Source organism: Chroicocephalus ridibundus, chromosome Z, assembly GCF_963924245.1.
Source record: "Chroicocephalus ridibundus chromosome Z, bChrRid1.1, whole genome shotgun sequence".
Taxonomy (NCBI): Eukaryota; Metazoa; Chordata; class Aves; order Charadriiformes; family Laridae; genus Chroicocephalus; species Chroicocephalus ridibundus.
This window is the reverse complement of record NC_086316.1, coordinates 69,580,849-69,606,499: the sequence shown is the minus strand read 5'-3', so window position 1 is coordinate 69,606,499 and position 25,651 is coordinate 69,580,849. Positions and strand designations below refer to the sequence as shown.

Here is a 25,651-nt window from a genome sequence, read left to right as displayed (position 1 = left end):
TTTCTTTAAAACCAATGGCCCAATATATTCCATTAGAGTTTTTAATCTTTTCCCCTTTTTATAGTAGTTCATTTACTTCCTTTCATATTTTTTTTCTAATAAAACTGTTTGAACAGTAAATACTGTTGTCTGCCTTACGGGTGCACCTGATGGAGCAGGGATTATCTGCTGCTATCCTGTCTCTGCCCAGGCAACCCAAAACCTTGCGGCCAGCTGACCCGGTGATGTGAGATGGTGTCAAGGTAATTATTACCCTTGATGGTTCTCACTTTCAGTCTCTTCTGTTATTTTATCTGCACTGTCCACTTACAGAAGCTGTTGATGCTCAAAGTAAGCGGGAGAAATGCAGGTAGAAATAAAAGGCTTGTCTCTGTCTCTTTGCCCAAAAATCAGAGGGCACGCCAAAACATTTCCAAATTTCTTCCAGATAAGGTCATGTCATATACTGCCCAATGGGAGGCTCTTCTCAGCAGATGAATTCAAGGGCCATCAACAAATCCCTCATTACACGCTCCTATGTCTATCACAGTTCTTCTCCCCAAAAAAGCCAACAGCCTCTGCCCCCGGTGCAGTCCCAGTTCTTTCCGCTCTTCATCCCTCCCCGTCTCCCACTTCACGTATCCTTGGGCTCCTGCTACTTCCAGCTGCTTTCTTCCTTGCAGGCATACTATAGGAAGAAGTCACAGATGCCTTTCTACTACCTCTGTTATACCGATTGGTCATCTTTTGCGGCTTGCTGCCTCAATTTTCCTTTGTGTTACCCTTTTGGGATGCCTCTGGTGAGAGTGGTACTGCTGACTGAGGCGAGACCATGTCCATCTTCTGAAGCTGCCTCACGCTGCCCAAACGAGGGCCAAAAAACCCCTGATGCTGTGCAGGAGTGAAGCAGCAACAAAGAGATATAGACTCTTCTGCCAGGTGATTCTGTGATTCCGTGATTGCTTGCTCCTCTTACTTGCTTACATTCTCTACAAAGTCAGGGGAAAAGAAAGGCCTATGCTAAAAAAAAAAATGTTGAAAAAGGAAAAAGGATAGGGAGGCATCTTAATTAGAGGAATTAACTCCATTAAGCTCTGGTTGCTATCTCCTATCAAATGTCTAATAAGAAACACCCAAAGACTTGCCTTCACTTTTCATTTAAAAATTGCTCAGTATTTTCTTCAAAACTTTATAAAATTATTTTTACATTTACATCAAATTCTGCAGTGAATAAATACGTTCAGCCAGCTCTGCCTGAATATATACAGGCATCCAGCACTGCCCATAACACAAGGCAGCTGTTGAACAATATTTTCTCTAGAAGGACATCATACAGATGTGAAAATGATATTTTTCTGACCCAAAACTGTACAATGTGAGCCCATAGTATTGTGCATTTTTATGAAAAGATCTGCTTTCATAATGATTACAGTAAATAATTAGTGTTTAGAAAAATGTGCTCTAAAGATTTTGTTGATTTTTTTTTTTGGTTGCAGAAATCTGCTGGAAAAGGTAAGTCTAGTGCATTTTATGAAAACACATGGAGATAAAAGCATTTTACTTCTATATTCATTACTGAGTCTCTGTTCTAATAGAGGTTTCTTGAATTACTGTTAGTAGCCACTAGGACAAAACTCAATTTAGCATACAAATACATACAATAGAATACTAAGGACTGTTTGTAACATTATTTTGCAGAGAAAAGGTTTCAGTCCTACTGCTATCCTCTGCACTCCAAAGCCTTTACAAATCTATATTGCATGTCTTAGTTATACAAATTATTCTGTTTTCAAAGCAGACATGCTTTAATTACTTAAACCTCAAGAAGCAGGGAGACATCAGGAGGGAATTACGATTTAAAAGTCAAGATAAAAATAATCAATCTTTTATTCTTCCCTTCCTCCCTAACAAGGTAAAGGAAAAAAAAAATCTGCACAGCATGGATCATTTTCTCACTCATAATATTATGTTAGATAATATTGAGTGCTATTCCCTTCTACACATACAGGACACAAGCAAAATCATTCTAGTATAACTGGGATAATTGCTACCAGTTATACCTATCTGGTGTGAATCACATAGTTTTCTCTTGCTAAAAGGTAATTTGTGCTACATTTGAACAGAGATTTTGAAAAACGAAAGTTAGTTCCTTGTTGTTTGTTTCCTTAAAAAAAATACACATCATCTATTTAATGTGTAACCCCATGATAATTACTGTGAAAAGAAAGCAGATTGTGTGTAAAATCTGGCTCTGGTATAACTTCATGCCTTCACAGATAATTTTATATAGTCATCATGAACATGGCTGAAATCGTAATGAGCTTGCTCTGCAATTTCATATGGAAAACTGTTAGAAACCTAATCCATAATGCAAGACAGCAGAACACTTTATAGGAAAATTAGCCACAACACAGCAATAAATCAAAGTAAGTCCCATCTGTCATTTTAGAAGCAGTGGAAGTCTATTACAGTTTGGCACAGGTGTGATGCAGCCGGGTGGAGAGCACTTGGCTTGCACAGTACCTGCTGTACTGTGAGGAACCAATCACCTTTTTAGAGAGGCAAGGCAAAAGTAGCCAGCCCAATTACCCCAGCAAGATTGACTGTAACGAGAAGCTGAAACACAATAATGAAGGGGCAGCACAAAGGAGGAGAGCAGTCTTGTGAGAACGTTCTGACCGATTTATATTCCTCTCCTAAAGTCTTACCCTCGAACTGAGCGTACTATTCAGTTCCACTTCAAAAGAAAAAAAAACATGTTTATTTTGTTATCGCTGTATTTTTAAAGGTGAGTAACTTCTTTTCTTTGATGATGAGGAGAGGGGGAGCAGTTTTTGTCCTTACCTGTTCCAATAGTATCTGTTCTTTCCCATTTCGAAACTTTGGAAGATCAAGGTCAAATTAAATATCACAACTATGTGCAGCAAAAATTCAGGTGATTTTAATGAGCACAAATTGATAAAGGTGAGCTTACAGAAACAGAAAGTAAGCAATGCAAGTAGAGGCCCTGTCCTGACACAACAAAAATGTTCAAGTTCAATGAGTAAGTCTCTATACCACCCACACTGGTTCTCGTGGCTGTATTTACATATTCATTTATACATCAGAGGGTTGAGTCCATGACGTTCTTAATTATGTATCAAAATATTTAAAAGAATGCATAAAAATAAAAGAATTAATATATCTACAAGTCCTTTTATGTGCGTGTTCTTTTAAATGAGAGTCTGCACCCTACGAAAGAATATCTGAAAAGTTTTTTCTGAGCTGCAGATGTGCATTTTTTCCCTTTCAGAATGTTTCGTAATTCAGTAATACCAAATATCTTTTAATAACTTGCTTTATTCTAAGAAATCTCAGCACTTTCTACAAGGATCAATAAGGCTCACAGAAGACAGGAATACTGCATTTATCCATTTAGCAGTCTGTCACCTGATGTTCGCAAAAACAGCATAAGATGATAAGATGATTCAGAAATAATCCAAAAGTCAAGATTTGCAGACCCATTTCTAACTAGAAGACACCCTGGACTTCCAAATAAAATCACAAAACCAAGGATAATAACTGCCAGAAAAAGATATCCACAGATCCTGTCTCAGGCAATGACTGTCATTTATGCCTAAATATTTAGGGAATAATGAATTTTCTACTTCACAATGCTACAATGACTATAATGCTTTTTGCACAGTCAATACTCAGTCCCGAAGGTCCAAGACTGTACAAAAAACATTTAGCCACTTTTGTACATGCAACATACTTCAAAACTTGTTTACTATTTAAAATACTGTGCTGTGGCAAAGATAAATAGGATATGTATCTGTGCAAGCTGATGAGATTTTTATAAGAACTTGCAAAACTACAGGCCGATAGTGACAAGATCTTTGCTTTATTTCTTTTTCCTTGTGAATAGATTTAACTCTAGGATAAAGTATACCATCCCTCATGCTCCAAAATAAGTAATTCCTTTGGGGTGGCACGTATACTGTAGCACAGCTGCATGGAAAAGATAAGATTTATCTGCCAAGTGGCTCATCTTCTCCATCAATCTGATCATGACATGACCTATTGCTAGAATTATGCTGTATGAGTGAAAATGGACTATTGCTAAGTAAAGAGAAGGAGTTGAGACCAGTCACAGAACATTTTTGTGTTACACTATTTTCAGGCTTTCTAAAAACCACCAGCAGCATCAGAAAACCAAGAGGTCCATTTAAAAAAAAATGTGAACACCATGAAAAGGTACTAAACTTAGAAATCAGTAATACATGAGAAACTTTGCTGCTCAGATCAGATCAGATTCAGGAATCACATGCTAAAACTCCAGTAATGCAAGTTCAGCTGCGTATCTAAAATACAAGTTCTGCAATTTGTATTTTGAACACCTGTCCAGTTTAAGCAAAAAGAGCCAGAGCAACTAGATTTTCAAAGATTTTTATCAATGGTATATATAATATGTAGGCAATGGAAACTCTTCTTTATCTGTTTCACTCTATCTCAACTGACTCTGGACTCCAGCAAGGGCAAACTGACAAAAAAATATATTTACATTTACACGTATATGGATATTTATATTTAGTTTAATAAAAAACATACCAAAAGCTGGTACAAGCCTAGTGAAAGAGTGATGTGGTCCTAAGTTTGCTGTAGCTCTTCCTTTCCTATGTATTTCCATCGTGACCAGATGATTTCCTACGCTCCTGTGGAAATACGCATGTCCCTGATACTTACAGATGAGATACTTACAGATACCTAAGATTTTCCAGAAAAGTTTTCTAGGCACCAAAGTAGTACTAACAAGCATACCAAGAACTTGGTATCTGCCTTGTTCCACCTTCAGTTTAACCACAAAGTCCTTGAAACTTAGGAAAACATGGAAAAGCTGCCTCCTATTCCTCTTATGAAAATGCAGAGGCATCATTAGCTGAATGAGTGGCTACCAAGTTTTGAGATGCTGCCCTCTATATGACCAGCTGGAGGGCATGGAGCTCTGCCTGGGAATGGATGAAGAGCCGACTGAGAGTTTATGGGTCAGGATTTAAGGGAAGGCAGGGACAGACGATGTTACAGTGAGGGCCTGCTTCCAGCCACCCGACAAGGAAGACCAAGTGGATGGTGACCCCTACAGACAGATAGGAGCAGCCTCATGTTCACAAGTCCTGTTCCTCATGGGCGACTTCAGCCACCCCTGTCTCTGTTGGAGGGACAACACAGCAGGGCATAAGCAATCCAGGAGGTTCCTGGAATGTGTCAATGATAACTTCCTTCTCCAAGTGATAAAGCAGCCAATAAGGAGAGAATGCCGGACCTGGTTCTCACCAAAGAGAAGGGGCTGGTGGGAAATGTGAAGCTCAAGGGCAGCCTTGGCTGCAGTGACCATGAAATGGTGGAGTTTAGGATCCTTAGGGCAGCAAGGAGGGTGCACAGCAAGCTCACCACCCTGGACTTCATGAGAGCAGACTCTGGCCTTCTCAGGGATCTGCGCGGCAGAGTGCCATGGGATAAAGGCCTGGAGGGGCCCAAGAAAGCTGGATCACCTCCTCAGGCTCAGGAGGGATGCATCTCAACAAAGAAGAAGTCAGGCAAAAACGCCAGCAGACCTGCATGGATGAACAAGGAGCTCCTGGACAAACTCAATCACAAAAAGGAAGCCTACAGAGGGTGGAAGCAAGGACGAGTAGCTTGGCAGGAATACAGAGAAATTGTCCAAGTAGCCAGGGATTAGGTTAGGAAAGCTGGAGCCCTGATAGGATTAAGTCTGGCCAGGGACGTCAAGGACAACAAGAAAAGCATCTACTGGCAGGTCAGTAGTAAAAAGAAGACTAGGGAAAATATGGGCTCTCTCCAAAAGGAAACAGGAGACCTAGTTACCTGGGAAATGGAGAAGGCTGAGATGACTTTTTTGCCTCAGTGTTCACCAGCAAGTGCTCTAGCCACACCAGCCAAGTCACAGAAGGCAAAGGCAGGGACTGGGAGAATGAAGAACTGCCTGCTGCAGGAGAAGACCAGGTTCAACACCATCTGAGGAACCCGAAGACGCACAAATCTGTGGGACCTGATGAGACACACCCACAGGTCCTGATGGAAATGGCAGATGAAATTGCTAAGGCACTACCCATCATATCTGAGAAGTCATGGCAGTCTGGTGAAGTTCCCACTGACCAGTAAAGGGGAAAAATAACCCTCGTTTTTAAAAAGAGAAAAAGCAAGACACGAGGAACTATAGGCCAGTCAGTCCCACCTTTGTGGCCAGCAAGATCATGGAGTAGATCCTCCCGGAAACTCTGCTGAGGCATATGGAAAATAAGGTGGTGACAGTCAACATAGCTTCACTAAAGGCAAATAATGTCTGACAAATTTCCTGGCCTTCTATGACGGGGTTACAGCATTGGTGAATAAGGGAAGAGCAACTGATATCACCTACCTGGACTTGTGCAAAACATTTGACATTGTCTTATGCAACATCCCGGACTCTAAATTGGAGAGACATGAATTTGACAGATGGACCACTCAGTGGATAAGGAATTGACTGGATGGTTGCACTCAAAGAGTTGCAGTCAATGGCTCTACGTCCAAGTGGAGACCAGTAACAAATGGAGTTCCTCAGGTACCAGAAAGTGAAATGGAAACACACTTTGGGCACTGCTGTCCCAAAGATGCCCCTGAGAACTTGCTGCCTCTTGCAAGTGCCTGTCAGGTGTCTCTCCATGGGTTACACAGACAATTTAGATATTCAAACTGGAGCTGTGAGGGGCAGACTCAGAAAGTTGGTGCAAGGCCTCATGCTGCAAAATCTAAAGCTACCCTCCTGCCATAACTCTGTTATTCATTTGTAAACGTTTCTTTGGATGCTTCAGAAATGAACAATGAGTAATCTGTGCTTCAAATCCCAATGCTGTCTATATAAAAATAACAATGCAAATAAGTTGCTTTCAAATTATCTTCATATGCAATTACTGCTTTTTCTCTGTAGAAAAGTACATTTCGGTCCATTTCTCCGTTTGAACTAGGCTGATTTAACTGAAGATGTGCTAAAAGACCATAAATTAAGAGATAAGATAAAAGGAGAGTATGGGGTTAGAAGGAGATGTCCTTTGGGACATTTTAAATTGATGTGAAGCCCAGAACTCTTTCACAGCTTTCATAATGATTTAACCTATCTTCCCATGACTGGGACAGCATCCACTATATGAAGAAACTTGTAATTTTTTTTTCCACTTCCTATAATACCTATATGGTTGAATTAAATATATTTTATGCCTCTTCACTACTTGCAATTGGTGAAATTGCTTTGATCGTTTTTTCTATTTTTGAAACCTTGTGTGGTTTTTTTGTTGCTTACCAATAGAGAAAAATCAAACTATACAAAATGATAGCATAATGAAAATGGACCTAACAGCTGTCATTTTATCAGAACAATTTAAAAATCTTTATCCTTTGAGACAATCTGTACGCTACTTCAAATCTTACCTCTATTGGCTTGTTGTGACTTTGTTCCCAGATATTTTATGCCTACAACAGACTGGAACAGAGGAAATATTAACCTGTCTTCAATCAAGATTATTCAATGACATCCATGACATTAGGTGAACATCTTCCTATTAAAAACTGCCAACATCTAATAGAAGAAATATTTAACTAATGATCTTCACCTCCTTGTCAAGTGATTGTTCATTTGGCTGCTTTGTTTCACATTGGTTTGTTAAGAAGATCTGCATATGCATTTCTGGTTCTTTCAAATAAATGTTGCCTTTGCAAAGGCACACATCTTTGAGAAGTGGTGATTTCCTAGATATCAGAAAATGTCAAAGGTGTAATCACTTAAAATATTACTTTTATTTACTTCTGCATTCCTCTTTGACTTATACCAAAGATGGGAAGGAGAGTGCTAAGATGCCACTGATTCATTGATTTATTCAGTTATTTTGTATCTCCTTTTTATAAGGTAGAACAGCCTGTCAGACTTTCAGGGAATATGGATTGAGTATACCTGGTTTTGGACATGTCTTTCTCCTTTGTCAGGTATTGGCCCTTCACTCACTGATACCAAGATCTGATGTATGTATTCAATCTGGGAGGTATTTCTTCTCTGAGAACAGTTTCACTCACTTCAGCAGAAAAAGATCTGAACTTCTTTAAAGTCACCAGAATGTACCAATGTGTCCTTTTTTGCAGCATTTCTTTGTAGGTGATTTTATTCTCCACCTTCTACATTTGACAGCTTATAATCACTCTTAATTTCCTCTGATAAATGATGTCTTTGGCCCATAACAGTAAACGTGTGGAGCAATATTTGCTTTCTTACCATACTTTGATTTTTCTCAGCATGCAATGCTTGGCACAGGTCAAATTCCTAGCTGGTGCTCTTAGATGGTGTTTGACATATTTGGCTTAATGAAAGCTTTCTCTTGTCTTCCTGTGTTTATTTCTTCCATTTTGAATTATGCCTGTTCTAGTTTTGGGCTTTGGAAGGCTCTGAACGAGGAAGATGCGGTGATTTCAGCAAATATGTCACTGTGTGGGCTTTCTTGCTTGCAAACTTCTGTTTTAAACAGTTGTGAGATTAACGTGTCAGTCACTGGCTAATTCTTCTGTTACTGGATTTACAGCTCATCCCTTACCTTTCCCTGTCTCTGACATATTGACCCTGTGGTCTTGTTGCAACTCAAGCTTAACAAAACTGAATGTAAACTCTTTTTCTCCCATACACTCTCATTTCCTCCCTCTTCGACTACTTGTAAAGAAAACACCCCAGTCCTTCCTACTTGGATCTTTTTTGGGCTTTTCCCTTTTTCTTGCACAGCAAACTCAGGCTATTCCTCTTCATCTTCAGGAGATGCCAGGGTCACCCTCTTCTCCACATCCTCTCTGCCAGGTTTCTCTCCCAGGCTTGTGTTCCATCACACCAGGATTTCTGCCCAGTTTGCTTTTCTGGACTTTCTCGTGGACATATGCCAAATACTATTGCTCAGGCTGTGTTTCTTATTTGCTGGTGTGAACTCTCTGATTTCACTATTTTTCTCAGCTGACCTCTTTCCTGGCATGGCCTCTCCAGCTTCCCATTTATTATAATTGGTTTTGGCTTCTTTTAAGCACCTCAGTAACTCTGCACATCCTTATTGTCCCTTGCTGAGGATCATTCTGATCCTTTCTTCCTTGTGCCACCATACCTATCATCATCTACTGGTTTCATAGCTTCACCCACACTTGCCCCTGACTTTTATTACAAAAGTAACAGTGTTAATTAGTACTCATACCAGAAAATTCACACTCTGAACCCATTTATGTCTTTTTAATTCCAACCGTACCTAAAAGCAATCAAACAACCTTTTTCTTCCTGTTTCATAAAGAACTCTCCTCCACTAAACTCTCTTCTTTTCTACCCTTTGGCCACCGTTCTGTTCCTTTTGTCCTTGGGTCCATGTCCTAACAGGTCATGGATTAGCATGTAAACAATATCATTATTAAGCAAACAAAGGCCTCTGCTGAGCATTTCTCTGAGCTAGTTCCAAACAAAAACGGATTGATTTGGTCCAGTCTTCATTTAAAAGCCATTCTTTTGACATGTTCAAGGTTATCCCTAAACTGCAATCCAAAGGAATGACAGAAAATTGTAGAGACCTGCCCAAGCTACTGAGCTCCAGGCCCTTGTTCAAGCTACCTAGATCAAGTACCTACAGAGTGTAGCACAGGGGTACAAAGCACAGTCTGAACCAGGGGATGGAGTTTTCACAGAAGAGTTTAAAGCAAGTTTCATATCTAAGATTTCATTCAATGCATGTGACACGCAGAACTGTCTGCTCCCTCAGGAAAGTGGGTTCATGCAGGAATATGTTGAGCTCGTGGAACATTCTGAATTCCTTTGTGTGCAATGAGATCTGACACAGAAATCAGATGCTACCAGATAATTTCACGTAAACTAATTCGGCCTTTTCCACAGCTAAAACATCCCATTAATCTATTTCAAAACTTAAGGAGTTAAGTTAAAATGAGTTACCTTTTCTTGATATTGTCGCCGTGAGGAATCCAGAGACTGAATGAGGGCAGTGGCATGACCAACAAACATGGCATAGCAAGTTGCCCCCACGATCATACTCAACATGGTTATCCAGAGGTCGGACATGCTGACGGGGGCACGGGCTCCATAACCAATGCAGAGCATATGGCTCATGGCTTTGAAGAGCGCGTATGAGTACTGCTTTCCCCAGGAATCATTCTGCAAGAAAAGAGACAAGTGACTGAGCCAGCAAGAAGCTGAAGGAAAAAATAGATTTGTACCTGGATAGCGGGATCATAGATTGCTGGCTCTGAAAAAGCAGTGTGATAATGCATCCTCTGTGCATGAGCAGAGATATTGTTTCTAAGTTAATTGTTAGATAAAGCGTCAGAGATTTTGCCAGATAATACTTAGCACAGTAAGATGAAATAAAATTAACTATTTTTAATACTTGATTGTATTCTAAAATGTGGGTGTTAATCTAATTACAAGGAGACTAAAGGTCAATTTTATTTTACAGTCCATGGCAGACAGATTAGAAAGAGCTGATCACGCAGACTTATCAAGTGCAAGAAGGTAGTATTTTGTTTTAATATGCATGAACATACTTCTATGGCCCTATTTCTTTCTTTTCGGAGTTGTCCATTTTAAAACACAACCACATTTCATGTTATCAGCTGTTTCACTTCTCAAGGACAGGACAAAAAAAAGCTATTTGTCGTAATATCTGCTTATCCTGTATTTTCTTGTAATACTGCGTTTATACCAGAAGCATCTCAATTCAAAGGAAGTCTGTTTATTCTGCAATCATAGCAAACCCATGTTCATAGCAGCGGTCTGTGAAATACAGCTCAAAAGAAAAGGTGAATACCTGGGTCCTGCATTTCTGATAGGTAGCTACCCCTTCCCATTCTCTCTGGGAGATTAGAAGGACCTGACAGCTCACTCACAAGCTTTTAAAACTGCTAAAGTGTTGTCAGCATCCTCTCTTTAGCTTTACACAGAGACAAAAGGGCTGTTCCCAGAGCAAAGCAGGCCCTTTAACACATTCCTAAAAGCCCTGGGACTCCTTGTCAGATTTTTCTATTTTCCTTGCCAAAGGAACGAAACAAGAACAGGAAAACAAATTGTGCTCGGAGGCACACAGCGTACATGAGAAAACACAGTATTTACCAAAAAGAACTGAGAATAATTTCAGAAATGAAGAAGAGAAGAAGGAAGAACCGTGATGACATTACTAAGATTAGGCAGTATAGTGTCTAATATACAGGACCAAAAATAATAATCCTATTAACATAACCAAATCTCCAAATCAGCAGTGGCATGCATATATATATATATATAAAATTTACATTTGAAATATCAGTATTTGTGTCACCCACCCATACAAGCTTTGCTCAAATGCTCTTGTTTGCCAAGAGCTTCAGGCTTCCTCTCTTGCCATTTAAATGCCAAGTTTAGTAACTACTCTTGTGCTTTTCAGCTATTAAAATGCATTTTCTAGACCCCCTATTCGCTGAAATACCTGGTAACAGGAAATAAGCTAACAATTATTGGACTGCAGATGACAAAGCTACTATTTATTCACTAATAACTTATAAATTAATTGTTCCTCTGGATTTACACTTGTTTCACTTTCTAAGTTAAAGCTTTTCAGATTTGTGAGCTGTTTCTGTCTTCACAAATGCAAATTTTGTGCTGTAAATACTGCTAAGGAAGAGGTTTCTAGTGTCTGTACTTAAAACAGAAAAGAGAATTATCTTAGACTGCTGGAAATCAGGTGGGTTTCATGGAGTAATGAGGAAATAAGTTTCCTTCTGTTTTGGGGCTTTAAAAAATGCTCAAAAAATGAAAGAATTGAAGAAGCTTCCCTGAAAAATCTCCAGTTCAGGATTCAAATACCCAACTGGAGCACAGAAACTCCTTACCATTTCGGTCAGTGCATGTATTTTAATGCAAGTTCCCTGTCTCTCAGGAAAGCAACTTAGAGCAATCAAGGCATGGTCTGTTTTGAAGGGCTTTCCTTCCAGCTAGTATCAATCTCCTTTAGGTGTAAATAATTAATAAGGGAATTGATAGAGACCCATACTAAACTCTTTTGCAGTTGCAGCTTTATATAGAGTATATTGGGGGAAAAAATAAACTGCTTGCTGGAAAAAAATATCTGTTTTTTTAAGGCTACAAGTAGCATTATTAAAGCCACAGTATTCAAGAGGTTGTAAGATCAAAACCTCAGTTCCTGCAGGGCTGCATGCAGTGGATCTTGCTCCTAAACTGTATTTTTTAGCCTAACTATTATAAATATTAAATAAGAATAAAAGCTGGTCTTGATCTTGTCTTTGAATATTTTCTATTACATCCTTGGTGTGATAAATCTCAAGTAAGGTTCTTTCAATAAGATGATATTTTTACAGCAAAGTCTTTGAGTATCCAAACACTGACTGATTTTATTTCTTGACTGAGATTCTTTCCAAGTCTTTGAATTACAATTTTAAGTGAAATACCATTGTCTTTGAGAAAGAATAAGCAAATGGAAGTGAGGAGAAGCAAGAATAAATAAAATACAAGGAGGGCTTTCTACTAAGTATGTAACAGGGTGAGTGAAAAATAAATTAAATACTACTTGAGAAGTAGTACCATGAGGGCATAAGTGTGCTGGAATGACAGAAGAGAAATAACTAAAAACGTACGACAAAATAAACAAAGATATGTTTAACCACGTGCCTACCTTTATATGTACATCAAAGTAGGATCCAACACCTCAAACAGTCGTGATTGCGTCTGACTGGAGGTCAAGGCCATCTCAAATGGCCATATTTTTATACTAGTGGCATTAGATACTGCTATTAGATATTACAGGCTGGGTACATTTGAGACATTGTGAATGGACAGTGCTGAGGAGCTGGTCCTCAGATGGGTAGAAAGGGTTTAGGCAGAAGGAGAAGAAGACCTGGTGAAAAAGCCTGACAAAACATTTTCATTCAACTTGGATTTGTCTGAGGATTTTGTTGCTGAAAATATTTGCCAATGCTTTTCTGTTTGTTTCTTTTCCTTAATAATCAATCAGTTCTTGTAGAATGTGTTGCAAACATTGGTCTTTTTAGTTTCCATGGGAATTTTTTAAGATGATGCTGAACAAATACCATTGTGGAAGGTACAAATTTCAGTACCGTTACTTGTGTTGCTCAATGATTTATCCCATATATAAACCACTTAAAAAGAACTTTGGTTCTAATATCAAATCCTATAAAACACGTATGCTACTACCAACATTACTATATGAAATAATAATTATTATTTAATTATTTTTCTACTTGGGTTGTATAACCTAAGGGTTTAGCAGGACCAACTTCAACTTTGTTTCACTGTGACAGGTTGGAATTTTCCACAACCTCATTCCAACGTTCTGCTCTTCCCAATACAAAAGTGAGAAGCAGCTATCCCTCTGCTACCAGCCTACAGAGATTTTTTTTTTTTTTAATAAAAAGCATTTTTGCACTTGCATCATAAGCAGATTTTTACATAACACATTCACGGATAATATCCCTGAGTTAATAAAAGCCTGTTCTATGGAATAAAGAATCCTGTATTTACATGGCCAGCTTTTCTTTAATATCATTTTTAAATATTAATATTTCTATAAATACATGTTAAATGTTTCCCTAAATGGTCGTATTCTGTCTTCAATGTATAGATTTAAAAAAAAATAAAAAACAAAGCACAAACCTCTATGAGCTGAAAAAAATCTCCTACCAATCAGTGAAAAAGGGCATTTAATTTCTTAGTTGACAATGGCTTGATCACTGTTTCCAGATTAGCAGTAATCGGTTTAAAATGTTTTAAATGAAATGACATTAATTTGGAAAAACTATTAAAGACTGTAATTGTGACAAATACCAAAGCTGTTTAACCAAGGATTGATTACATAATCTAGCTTGATGACATTAGGAAATCCTCACATTTGTGAAAGCAATGATCACTGATCATTCGCAATTATCTCTGTAAGTATATACATTAACTTAGCAGTTATCCTGAAGAATATATTAATCACAGGAGACTTCTGGTTTTTAAAAGTCTGTTTCCAAGCCTCTTCAGGAAGATGTCTCATAATTTTACACAAACCTGCTACAAATATCTATTGTAACAATTTTTCAGCTCATATGAAATAAATCACAGAAAGGTCACAGGGCACCTTCTAAGGGACAACAATAAAAGGCAAATTATTTTTCTCAGTGGATCAAGAAAGGGTTTCTATTTTACTGGAATCTATGGAGGTTTTCACCAGGAGATTTTGTTGTCATCAGACAAATCAATTCCACTCCCATATTGTAGTCATTCCCTCAGGCACAGCTTATCTTCCTGCAGCCATAGCCTTGCACTGAGATATAAATTGATTTAGAAATCTCATAACAAGCAGACTATTGCCCAGACGGTAGGGTTTCCACATTTTTGACTCAGTTCCTTTTTCCTTGTACATCACGATCACTGCACGTGTCACAGAAATGGTCCTCTCCGTTTGAAGGGCATGATTTTACAATCATGAAGCAAAGATTGACATAGGAATTAAGTGAAATGGTTTCTACAAGGATCTTGAACTCACACTTCTCATTCTCCCTTTCAAAACTGTAGTAGGAGTAGGGAAGTAGCCTGTCCCTACCCCGAAGAGCTTGCCTTGCAATCAATCACACGCATCCATTCATGCCCACCATTGTCTTTTGGTTCTTCTGAAAATAAGTGATATCTGAAGGAGAAAAGATGGATACAAATCTGGAAAGGATAGAGATGGTTTCTGTCTACCCTAGTAAATTAAAAAATATCAGAATGCATTTCCAAGCTCTAGAACTTGGTTTATATGGGTACATTGTCAGAAACACCCGTGGTGCAGCACCGTCCACACAGCACTCTCCCAGGCAACAGCAGGTCTGTTTGGAGCTGGTGTGGGTGAGGAACCATTCCTTCTAGGTAGCTGGCATGAGCTTGTCTTGCGCTGAAACCCAAATGAGATTAATACTACGGACACAATAGCATTAATACTATGGACAAGTAGCTCCTATCCCAGTCTTACCCCAGTGTCCATTAAAAGTGGGCAATTTTAATTTATGAGCATGGAGGTGGCTAAACACTAAGTCTAGCTTAGTAAGCCCTCTGGTTTTAGCATTGTCACAGGAAGTTATTGCACAAAACGAATGTAGAGTTCACGCTGGGGCTTCAAAGGTCAAAGAAAGCACAAAGCATCCTTGCTTGCGTGGCAGCCACTACTGTAATACAGTAGTGGCCCCAAGGAAACATCTGTCTAAAATCTGGAGGACGTGTGCCACTGCTGGTCAAAGTCACTTTAAAAATTGCAGTCTTTTCTAATGGGAATTCAATTCAACTGTATTTGTGGCTTCTATAGCCATAATATGAGTTATTCGTTTATACTTATTTGCAAGCCATTATTTCCAACACTTTCTTAAAGACTTCTTAAATTTAAGAATTACTTAAAATATAATTTAACTAATAAAAAAGGCATGCTAAGGAAAGGCTATACCTGCATGTTAATGATATTTCTAATACATATGCCAGAAAAACTAGAAAAAAAGAGACGTGTTTCTTACCAAATCCTGCATCATCTAAGTTAATAGCCAAATTCTGCCAACTTAAATTTCCAAAAAAGTTTTATTGTCCACAAAAGTTTCTCATGCTTTGGATTTGGCATCTACATGTCTTCAAATGCCGTCTCTGCTTTCATATTTCAGAACACAAATTTGTCATGGATTAGCCCCAGCCAGCAACAAGGACCACACAGCTGCTCGCTCACTCCCTCTTTTCGCCTTTGCAGGGCAGGGAGAAGAGGGAAAACAGGAGGGAAAAGGGAAAAAAAACCCCAAACCTGTGGGCTGAGATAAAGAGAGTTTAATAGAACAATAACAGAAAAGGAAAATAACAATAACAATAATAATAATAATAAGTCATCATCCCTGGAGGTATTTAAAAGATGTGTAGATGCGGTGCTGAAGATATGAAACAGGGGTAACTTGGCAGTGCTAGGTTAACTGTTGGACTTGATGATCTTAAAGGTGTCTTTCAACCAAAATGATTCTATGATTCTATGGTTCTGCAAAAGAATATACAAGCCACAAGTCACTCTCACCATCCAGTGAATTAGTTGCCCAGCCTGACCCAAGCAGTGATTGCAGTTTCAGTGATTTCTGGCCTCAGCCAACCCGGGTTTATATACTGAGCATGATGACTATGGAATATTCCATTGGCCATTCCATTGTTCTGTCTATGCTCCTTCCCAGCTTCTATGGGAAGCTGACAGAAGTTCTTGAATAGTATAAACATTGCCTAGCAACAACTAAAACAATATGCATTATTGACATTCCTTTCATACTAAATCTGAAACTTAGCAATCATTAGAAAGAAAAATAACTCTATCCCAGCTGAAACCAGGACAAATATATATCCATTAGTAGTAATTTCCCTGTGTCAACTAGTTGTATGTGCATAACACTGACATGAGAATAGAACTGGACCTCTAGATGGAATGAATCATTCCAACAGTAATCCTTATATACATTTTGATATAGATATATAGATTACATACTTGTCCATCAGCCAGTTGCATATAGCACTTTAGAATGACATATTAGTTAAAATCTCAGACAAGAAACTACAACAAAATACCATCTCAGCATTTCAACTCTCAAAGAATTTGTTTGAATACCACAATGAATAAAAAAGTTGGCCAATGGGAAAGTTGTGCAATATTTACTGTTTTAAAACTCCTGCAATGGTGAATGAATTATCATGCAAAACCTCCACTTCTTATCATAGCTATTATTATAGCTATACTAAGAATCATATAGCTATACTAAGAATCTCTTATTGTCTTTTAAAACTAGTAAACAAAGGCAAGGTGGGATCATACTTGGAAGACTAAAAATTCTGCTGTTCTAAAAATCTTAAGAAGCGCAAGGAAGAAGAGCATATTTTAGGAAGTGTGTAAGTACACATGATTTAAGGAAAAAAACATGAATCAATAAGCTCAGTGGAATAAGCAGATGTCTTCAGAAACTTCTCAACATTTCTCTCTGCTGATATGTGCACAGATAACAGATGGTCCAAATGACTCAGCATACACTTTCAAGACCAATAACGGCAGAAAAATTTTAGAAAGAGTTTGGCATTGCATTCAACAGGAAAAGAGGTTTGACTAGTGGAGCAATGACTAAAAATTATATATTTACTTTGCTCAGAGTCATTACGTGATTTTGCTGTCATTATAGCTTATTCATGTTTTGGTGCTATGTCTTTGAAACTAGCCATCAAACAAAAACACTGTAGCATAGCAGATCTTTGTTTTCCTTTTGATTATTTTTCCTGATGCAGAAAAAATTGAATATTTATCTGCTAATACATTCCCCCATTAAAAGAAAGCAGCAATATCTACCTGTGATCAGCTTTTCGGGGTAAGGATGAATAATTTTCATTGTAGAATCAGTGTGGCAATTCATAAACAGTAACAAAAGCGCAGATATTTGGCTTAAACACAGATTTACAAAATAATAAATTAAAACTTGTGGGAAAAATATTTTTTCTATTCTTCTGCCTATGAATCATCCCACTCTGACTCATCCTTTTATCTGGTCATTGTGCTCCCTTAACTGAGCCCAGAAGACTGAAGAAAGTTTGTAATGCATGAATCCCATTTAAAATAACATTCCATACCAAACGGCTATTTTAATAGGAATTTTTAAGGAATTACAGCTGACAAAGCTGTTACAAAGCTTTTATAAAGTTTAGAGTAAAATTTAAAATACAGATTATGTCTATTTTTCCCATGTGAAAACCTAATGGTGCTAGGCAACATTCTCCCACTGTGAAATTTGATTGTCTGTACTTGTAATTCTTCAGAAAGTGGTGGGTTTGGCTTGGGCCAATTAATACTCTCCAAAACAACCCCTGAACACAGCCTGAGAGTTATCACAGGTTCACTTGAGACCATCTTGCCTTGGCAACTGAGAAGTCCAGTTGTATGGGGCCAGGCTGTGGAAGCAATTGACTTCCAGGAGAGAAAACAGACCTGGGCATGTTTAATCTACCAGTATTAATACAGCCCCCATGTTAATCAGTCAGTGACAAACTAAGGGACAAATACTGGTGGGGGAATTTTCCCAGATGTACCTGTTGCTTCATCTCATGTCCATCCAGACCATACAGGTATTTTCAAAGGGTTTGCGTTTCAGTTCCTTAAAGAACTATGGCAGGATGTGAAGTGCTTCTACAAGGGGGATATTGCGGGGCTCTAGAGTTTGCCCACCAGTTGTGACTACGTTTTTTATACATCTGTTTTCAAACTTATTAGGTGGCATCATCTTTAGTAACAATTACTACCACTGAAGAGCATTCCTTCTCCCCTTCTTTGAAATCAATTTATCACAAAATACATATAAAAAAATAAAAGTTTTTACAAATGCATAATATCACTGAAACTGCAGATGTTACCATGCCATTCTGTGCTGAACTTTGTTCTGCAAGAGGCTTTTTTTTTAAATTTATCAAATAATCTAAAAATCTGATTAAGACATTTGGCTTTTTTTCTTCTTTCTCATAGCACAATGGAATCTAAATGAAGTTCAAATCACACTGTTTTTTTGATCCTGAAATGAACTTCAGTGCCTTTGTTTACAAGGGACTGACTGGAACAGATACACATTGTCTGCCAAAGGGAAAATATGTTGTAATCACAATAAGTACACAAAGAGAATTGTGGGGTCACAATAAGTGATTACAACAAGTAAGTACATCTACAGGTTTTTAGTAAATATAATTTCACTGGGCAAACAATGAATCCCAGAGAGAAGCACTTTCTTACAAGAAAAGGGAAAAAAAGAGTGAAAACAATGGCACGTCTAATAAGAAAGTACATAAATCCTGCAAGGAAGCATTTTCGATGAGAAACCGAAGTTCATGAAATAGCACTGTTCAGAAGAGGTAAAAAATCAGAGCATATTAAAGACACCATATCTTTTTTATGCTCTTTTCAGTTGTTAAAAGGAGCTGAATATGATGCAAAACAGTTTACTTAAAAAGCCTCAAGCACTGAATCAAACCATTTATGAAATGCTTTTATAATGCAACCACTGAGAAAAGCTTTCAGTTTTCACCAGTAGCTATCTGATAGTCAAGAACAGGCAGACGATAATGTGAGCTTAATATAGTACAGTTCTGGGAGACGGCTGAAGGAGTGAAGTGACATAAACCTGACTCGTGACTCCACAGTGTACTGCTTTACTGAAAACTGTTAGGAAGACTCTCCACTCTCATAGACAATATTTGCAAGCAATTTAGAAAAGAGAACTCAGAAGAAGGAACTGCATCTCTCTATTCTGTGATCAACTTAGACTAGGCAGCAAATTGTGTGAAGCATCAGATCCCAAATGAGAAAGGAAAATCACATTGGCAGTGGCCATTTAGCTTTCTGAGTGCTATCACCATTCTCTTAGAATCAAAGTGATTTTGAAGCTACATAAAACCAAGGAATCACAGAATCACAGAATGGTAGGGATTGGCAGGGACCTTCAGAGATCACCTAGTCCAACCCCCTGCCAGAGCAGGGTCACCCAGAGCAGGTTACACAGGAACGCGTCCAGGCGGGTTTTGAATGTCTCCAGAGAAGGAGACTCCACCACCTCTCTGGGCAGCCTCTGCCAGGGCTCTGCCACCCTCAGGGTAAAGAAGTTTTCCTCATGTTGAGATGGAATTTCCTGCGTTCCAGTTTGTGCCTGTTGTCCCTTGTCCTGTCCCTGGGCACCACTGAACAGAGCCTGGCCCCATCCTCTTGCCCCCTGCCCTTTAGATATTTATAAGCATTGATGAGATCCCCTCTCAGTCTTCTCTTCTCCAGGCTAAACAGACCCAGGTCTCTCAGCCTTTCCTCATCAGAGAGGTGCTCCAGTCTCTTGATCATCTTTGCAGCCCTCTGCTGGACTCCCTCCTGTAGTTCCCTGTCTTTCTTGAACTGGGGACCCCAGAACTGGACACAGTACTCCAACGTTGGGAGTAAACAACCAATTTAGTGAGTGGCACAAAAAGATATCATTAGGAAAAGGCTAGGCAAACTTCACACATAAATTGAAACGTACATAGACAGCCATGCGCAAAATCATAGTATCACAGCGCTTTCTCACTAAGAACATCTCAATACATACAAAGCCTGATTTTCCAAGAAATACTTTCATCCTTGTTCTATATACACATATATTCCAGCAAAATATTTTTTCCTTTGTAAGGATTTGCAGGAATGTGTCCTTAAGAAAAAAAAAATTAAAAAATTGCAGATTACAGTAGATTAAAACAGTCTAATATAATCCCCTCATAACGGCAAATGTGTCTACATAGGGTCTCAATGTTTTAATCTGCTTAAAAATGAATCAAGGTGAACCAATGCCACTTTCACACAGAGACTATGCATAAAGGTTAGGACTAGGATTCAGGAGTTCCAGTGCTTTAAAAAACAGGTTCTTTCCCTGGTAAGGTGATGCTTGGTACCATGTAGGCAAATTCAAATAATTTTCTCCTTAGTCTAAAAATATAATTTTTATCATATTTTAGTTTCTTTTTAAGTAACATATTTTTTAAGGCAGAGGTTCAGTGCTGCTTTTAAGTATTCTTCTTCACCTAGCTGGTACTGAAGGCAACACTTGTAAGTTTTTCAATTTATTTCCTAACCTGATGCCTTTGAGACTTTGGGCTACATCTGGTTACTTTACAGTTCTTCAGGAAATTAACTTACTAAATACCTGAGCCCTCAGGAGGCTGGTCTTCTTTTTTGGTAAATCACAGTCCTTCATCAAATACTATGTCCTACAAAAAGCTTGTGCATTATTTTATTAGGCAGTGACAGCAGGAAGCAAAAAAGTTTTGCAGCAGAAATCCTATTTTGGCTCTACAAGAAGAACAAACCTCGGTGTCAAAGCAAGTAGGCTGGATCCAGGTCAGAGGCTTTTCTTTTTCTGAGAACTCATCTGAGTTTTGTTGATGACCTGTTCTTAAATTCAGAGAGCGTAAAACTGCAGGTGCTTACCAGAGTTTGCAAGACTTTCAAGGTAATAAAATAATATAAATAAAAAAATTATTTATTAGCCTAAATGCCACCCACAAGATGATATCTAGTCATTAAAAAAAAAAAAAAGACTGACTCATAAAAAAATTCATTTCCCTCCTCTACCAGAGGGAGTTTAACCTAAATTGTAGAAGAATGTCTTAACTTTAGACGTACCAACTTCATACTCTGAGGGGAAGGAAGGGGAACACGCTCCTCTTCTTCAATGACCTTGAGGGAGTTTACATTGACCCTGGGGCGTTACATCTAAGATGTGAAGAGCACCCAGGTCCCAGTTCCAGCTCTAAAGACAGGGACACCGCTGTACAACCAGCAGCCCATGCCCACTCAGTCACTCTGAGGCCTCTCGGTTAAAGTCATCCCAGCGCGGAGCACAGCGCCAAGGACAGCCAGCAAGGCCAGCTCAAACCCACGGAAGTACGGCAGAGTCACAACACACTTATTAGGCTTCTGGCCTAATAGCAAAAACCACACAGACTCAAAAAGTAATTGGACAAACTCCTGGAAGAAACACACAGTGATGGCTATTAAACACATGGATACTAGCTCTGGATCCAGAAGTCCCTCAGCCTCAAATTTCTGGAAGCTTGTAGGATGTGCTAAAGGAAACATCACTCCATGCTTGCTGTGGTTTGATCTTCCCTGGGCAACTGCTCCTTGCCACCCTTGGAAAAGGGCCAGACAGACCGCAGGCTGGACTTCACATGGCCACTCCATTGGTCCCGAAGTCCTACCTGAATGAACTCTCAACAGCTGAATCATTAACTTGGATGCAGCCAGGCATTCATTTTGTCTTTAGTTTATTGTTCTCTTTCTCTGTCCACCTTCCTACCTCTCCCCCAAAACCTCTTGTACTCTTCACCCAAAAGTGAGGCGCACTAAAGCCATTGATGCATAATTCTAATTTCATGATCAGTCTATTCATGATAGACTATTTCATTGCATTGTTTTTTACCTGATTAATGATCATGTGGGATATAACCTCTGTTACTATCACTTGTAGTTTTCAAACAGAGTATGTGTTGCTGATCGGAGAAACAGCAGTTCAAAGATATTAATTCGTTGTTCTAAACTATCTACCTCCACTATGATTTTTATTATCTAAAGAAGAAGGAAAAGATATATATTGAATAAGTCAAATCTAGAAAGAGCTATGGCCAAGTCATAAATAGGTTTCATTGTTCTATGCTTTGTTTCCACAGATCAGTCATAAATTACCTACTTTTCATGCTGAACGCTTTGATTACAAAATTATCCTGCAGAGCAATTGTAACATCCACCTGTTGAGTAGGTTAAAGGAATTCATCTTCCTCAGTCTAGAAAATGAGGACGAAAATGCATTGACTGAAATGGGTAAGGCTGAGGCAGACAGCCCAGCTCAGAGGACACACTATAGGAAGAGGCCAGTCATAGGAGGTCTAGGACTGATGTTTGAGGGAGAGAGGAACAGGAAGAACACCATGATCCTGTGCAATGGAGGATGAACAGAAATAGTAACAGTCCATTGCGTTTTATATTGTTAACACATGGGTATCTACAATGACTCGTCCTGGGTTTTGTTTGTGAGAATGGGCAATGAGGGAGGAAGGCATAATAAAATTTCACATCAGTCGACTTCAGGTACTTCACCTTGATGGCTAAGTGAGCTGGTGAGTCTCCCTGGGCTCCCTAAACAGTCAGCTAAAATCAGACACCTGCAGATGGTGATTCAGAGTAGAAGTTTAATGCAGGTGCTCTTTATCACCTCCGTGGGAGAGTTTCTCTCTCCATCAGCTGCAGCAGCTGAAATGCTGCTTTAGTTGAAGCTAGGCAGCTTCCTGATGAATGAAGCTGCCTCCATTAGCTTCCTGAGCTTCCCTGCTGAGCATATCCATCTATTTTCATTGACGGATATGCCTCCTGATTTCTTCCTTGCTCCAGTCCAGTGGAGAAAATAAAATTCCTAAGGACAGTCTCTTCTCTCAAGCTATGGTTTTATTTTATGACCCATGGTTTTGCTCTTGTAATAGAATTTGGCATTTGGATCAGGACATGGGTTTGCCCTTGCAAAGGCTGAGAAAAGTGAGTGGGGCTCTGTAAGAGGTGCTGGAGATTTGAGTAGGTGAATTCAGTTCCAGCACGGTGCTTTAATGTAAGCATACTACAGTGAGATGGTATCATAAATGACAGCTCGCAGCAAGAAAGAAACAAAAAACAGATACCTAATTAGAACAGAGGAATGCTTAGAATGCAAGCTTCATAATTATTAACGTACATGGATAAAATTATACAGCAGACAGCATACAGTGAGAGTAAGAGTTCTTGGATTCAGGGCTCCTATCTAAATATCCATATCTTGAAGGTATGGCATTTACTTTGCTTGAAAAAGGTTGAGAAGGATGTTAATTTGGAAACAACTTAAAGGACTCAGATTCTAATGAAAATAGCTAGTATTTACCCGAAAATTATGTTACCTAACTTGCAAATGGTTGGAAACCTTCCTCAACTAGAAGATTCACATTTACTGGGCACTTGCTAAATGACAAGATTGATTTTAAAAATCCGATAATCCACTGAAAATCTATTATATCTTAAGAATAATAAAAAGAACAGTCTTTTGTACTATTAGTTGGTCTATTGAACAAAAGTAATCAAACCATCCACTTAAAAGAAATGCATTTAAGTTTGCCTTGAAACCAGTATCATGTCAGTGTTTGATTATGTTAATAAATCTAGCCACCCACAGCATTATGTATGGCAGAACGTATGAATAGTGATAAACAACAAACATTTATTTTTATTGCAACCGTATTTCGCATCCTCTAACCATACAGATACAGACAAGTTTTAGCTGACTTACAAACAAAAGCAGTTTCATAATTGCCACCAAAATATTACCAAATTAAAGTTCTCATTTCATTGAAATTAGGTCCAAAATAGTCTTGAATTCAATCTAACTTCAGATCACATGGATATTTTTTCCTTCTGAAGTTTACATTAAAAATCTCACAATTCCTGATATGTATCTTAGATAACAACTAGAAAAGTTATGCGAAATCTAAACTCAGTTAAATGTTGCTAAAACAACATTGAGAGAATAATACTTGAGGGAGTTTTCTATTTATTTTGAATAGCTTTTTCCAGGCGGTCAGAAATAAAGTTTATGGTGCATGATTAAAACCTTTGGTGGAAGTAAAATAAATTTAACTCAGGTTTGTGTGAAGAGAAGATGCAAGAGCTCACCCTGGAGAGGTACACGCAAGGGCAATGGGCAGGCTTGCCATGTTTCCAGTAGGTGAAGGCAAGTTTGGCTCTGGAATTTTTGGACCTATGCAGGTGTCTCCCTATAAGCTCCCATAAACCATAACATTCACCTAAAGGCTGCCTGTCCCTTACCCTCATCTCTGTATATTAAATGCAGATGCAATAGAGAATATATAAAATGCGCCTTTACTTTCTGGTTGTTCTCAACACTGACTGTCATGGCTTTACTCTTGCAGCAAGACCTTCCTGCTGCTACATGGTCTTTTGTGCCTAAATGGAGCAGTGTAAAACCTCTAAAAGAAATGAGTTTATTTCTGAGTTGTATGAATATGCAAGGACAACCTTCCCTTAGGGTTTTGCAGTTAGTATCTTTCCAAAGCAGCTCTTTATGGAAAGGGTAACATATAAATGGTGACAGGAAATGCATCCTGGGAAATGCCACATGCCCTCAGAAATAATGGTATAACTGCACTGCTCCTAACTGAACATGTTCTGCAGGTCAATCAAATATATTAACTCTAAACCGGCTTAGCTGAATTGCGAAGGCAAAACACATACACACTAAAAGTAATGTGGGGAGGAGAAAGAAGGAATGAGGCCGTTTAAATGGAAATACAACATCTAAAGCAGAAGTCTATTTTTTTGAAAAAAGCATGAGCCAGTGCACTCATCCATCTCAACGTGATTTGAGGAAACATAAAGTTGGCATGTGTACAACTAAATAAAAGATGAAGGATCTCTAGGGTTTAACAAAGCTAGTTGGTTTTACTCTTTTGCTTTTAAAATCTTTCAGACTTGATAGAAAATAGTGTTCACTGCTTGCTCATACAGATAATATGCAGATAGCTGTACACAGACTATCTAGAAGATATTTACACGGACTACGTAGAAGATATTCTTCAAAATTTACTCATGAATAATAATGTTAAATAACATGCTGCACATTTCAGATAATGTAAAATTTGTAGAATATTACTGTATTTCTCCTGTAGAAGATCCTTTCCATCATTTCTACTAAATTACATTATTTTCTGAAAGTCTTCTACATCTATTTGAATTACTTCAGGTTGAATCTGCTCAAATGAGTGTATGCGCAGAAGGCAGGAACGGCAGGAAAAAGAAGGGAAAGGAGCAATGTTAAAGAAAATTACCCTATTCTTTTAAAACAAGCAAAATACATGCAGCCTAAATGTGAATAAGCTGCGTACATTCCCGGCTTGTATGTATAAAAAGTATGAGCAAAACCAGTTCAAACATTAAGGAAAAAGAGTGGATTAAAACAAATGAAAGAAAACAATAATGCCATATATATCCCGATTTTCTCATGT

The 25,651-nt window shown here is 38.5% G+C and overlaps 1 protein-coding gene across 1 annotated transcript in view; it reads right to left on the bottom strand.

Moving 5' to 3' along the window:
* Positions 1 to 25,651, bottom strand: part of HCN1 (hyperpolarization activated cyclic nucleotide gated potassium channel 1) — a 204,429-nt gene that overhangs the window by 62,273 nt on the left and 116,505 nt on the right. Inside the window, exon 4 of the mRNA XM_063320479.1 lies at positions 9,971 to 10,189. Within this exon, the coding sequence (XP_063176549.1) occupies positions 9,971 to 10,189 (219 nt within the window). The remainder of the gene's footprint in view (positions 1 to 9,970; positions 10,190 to 25,651) is intronic.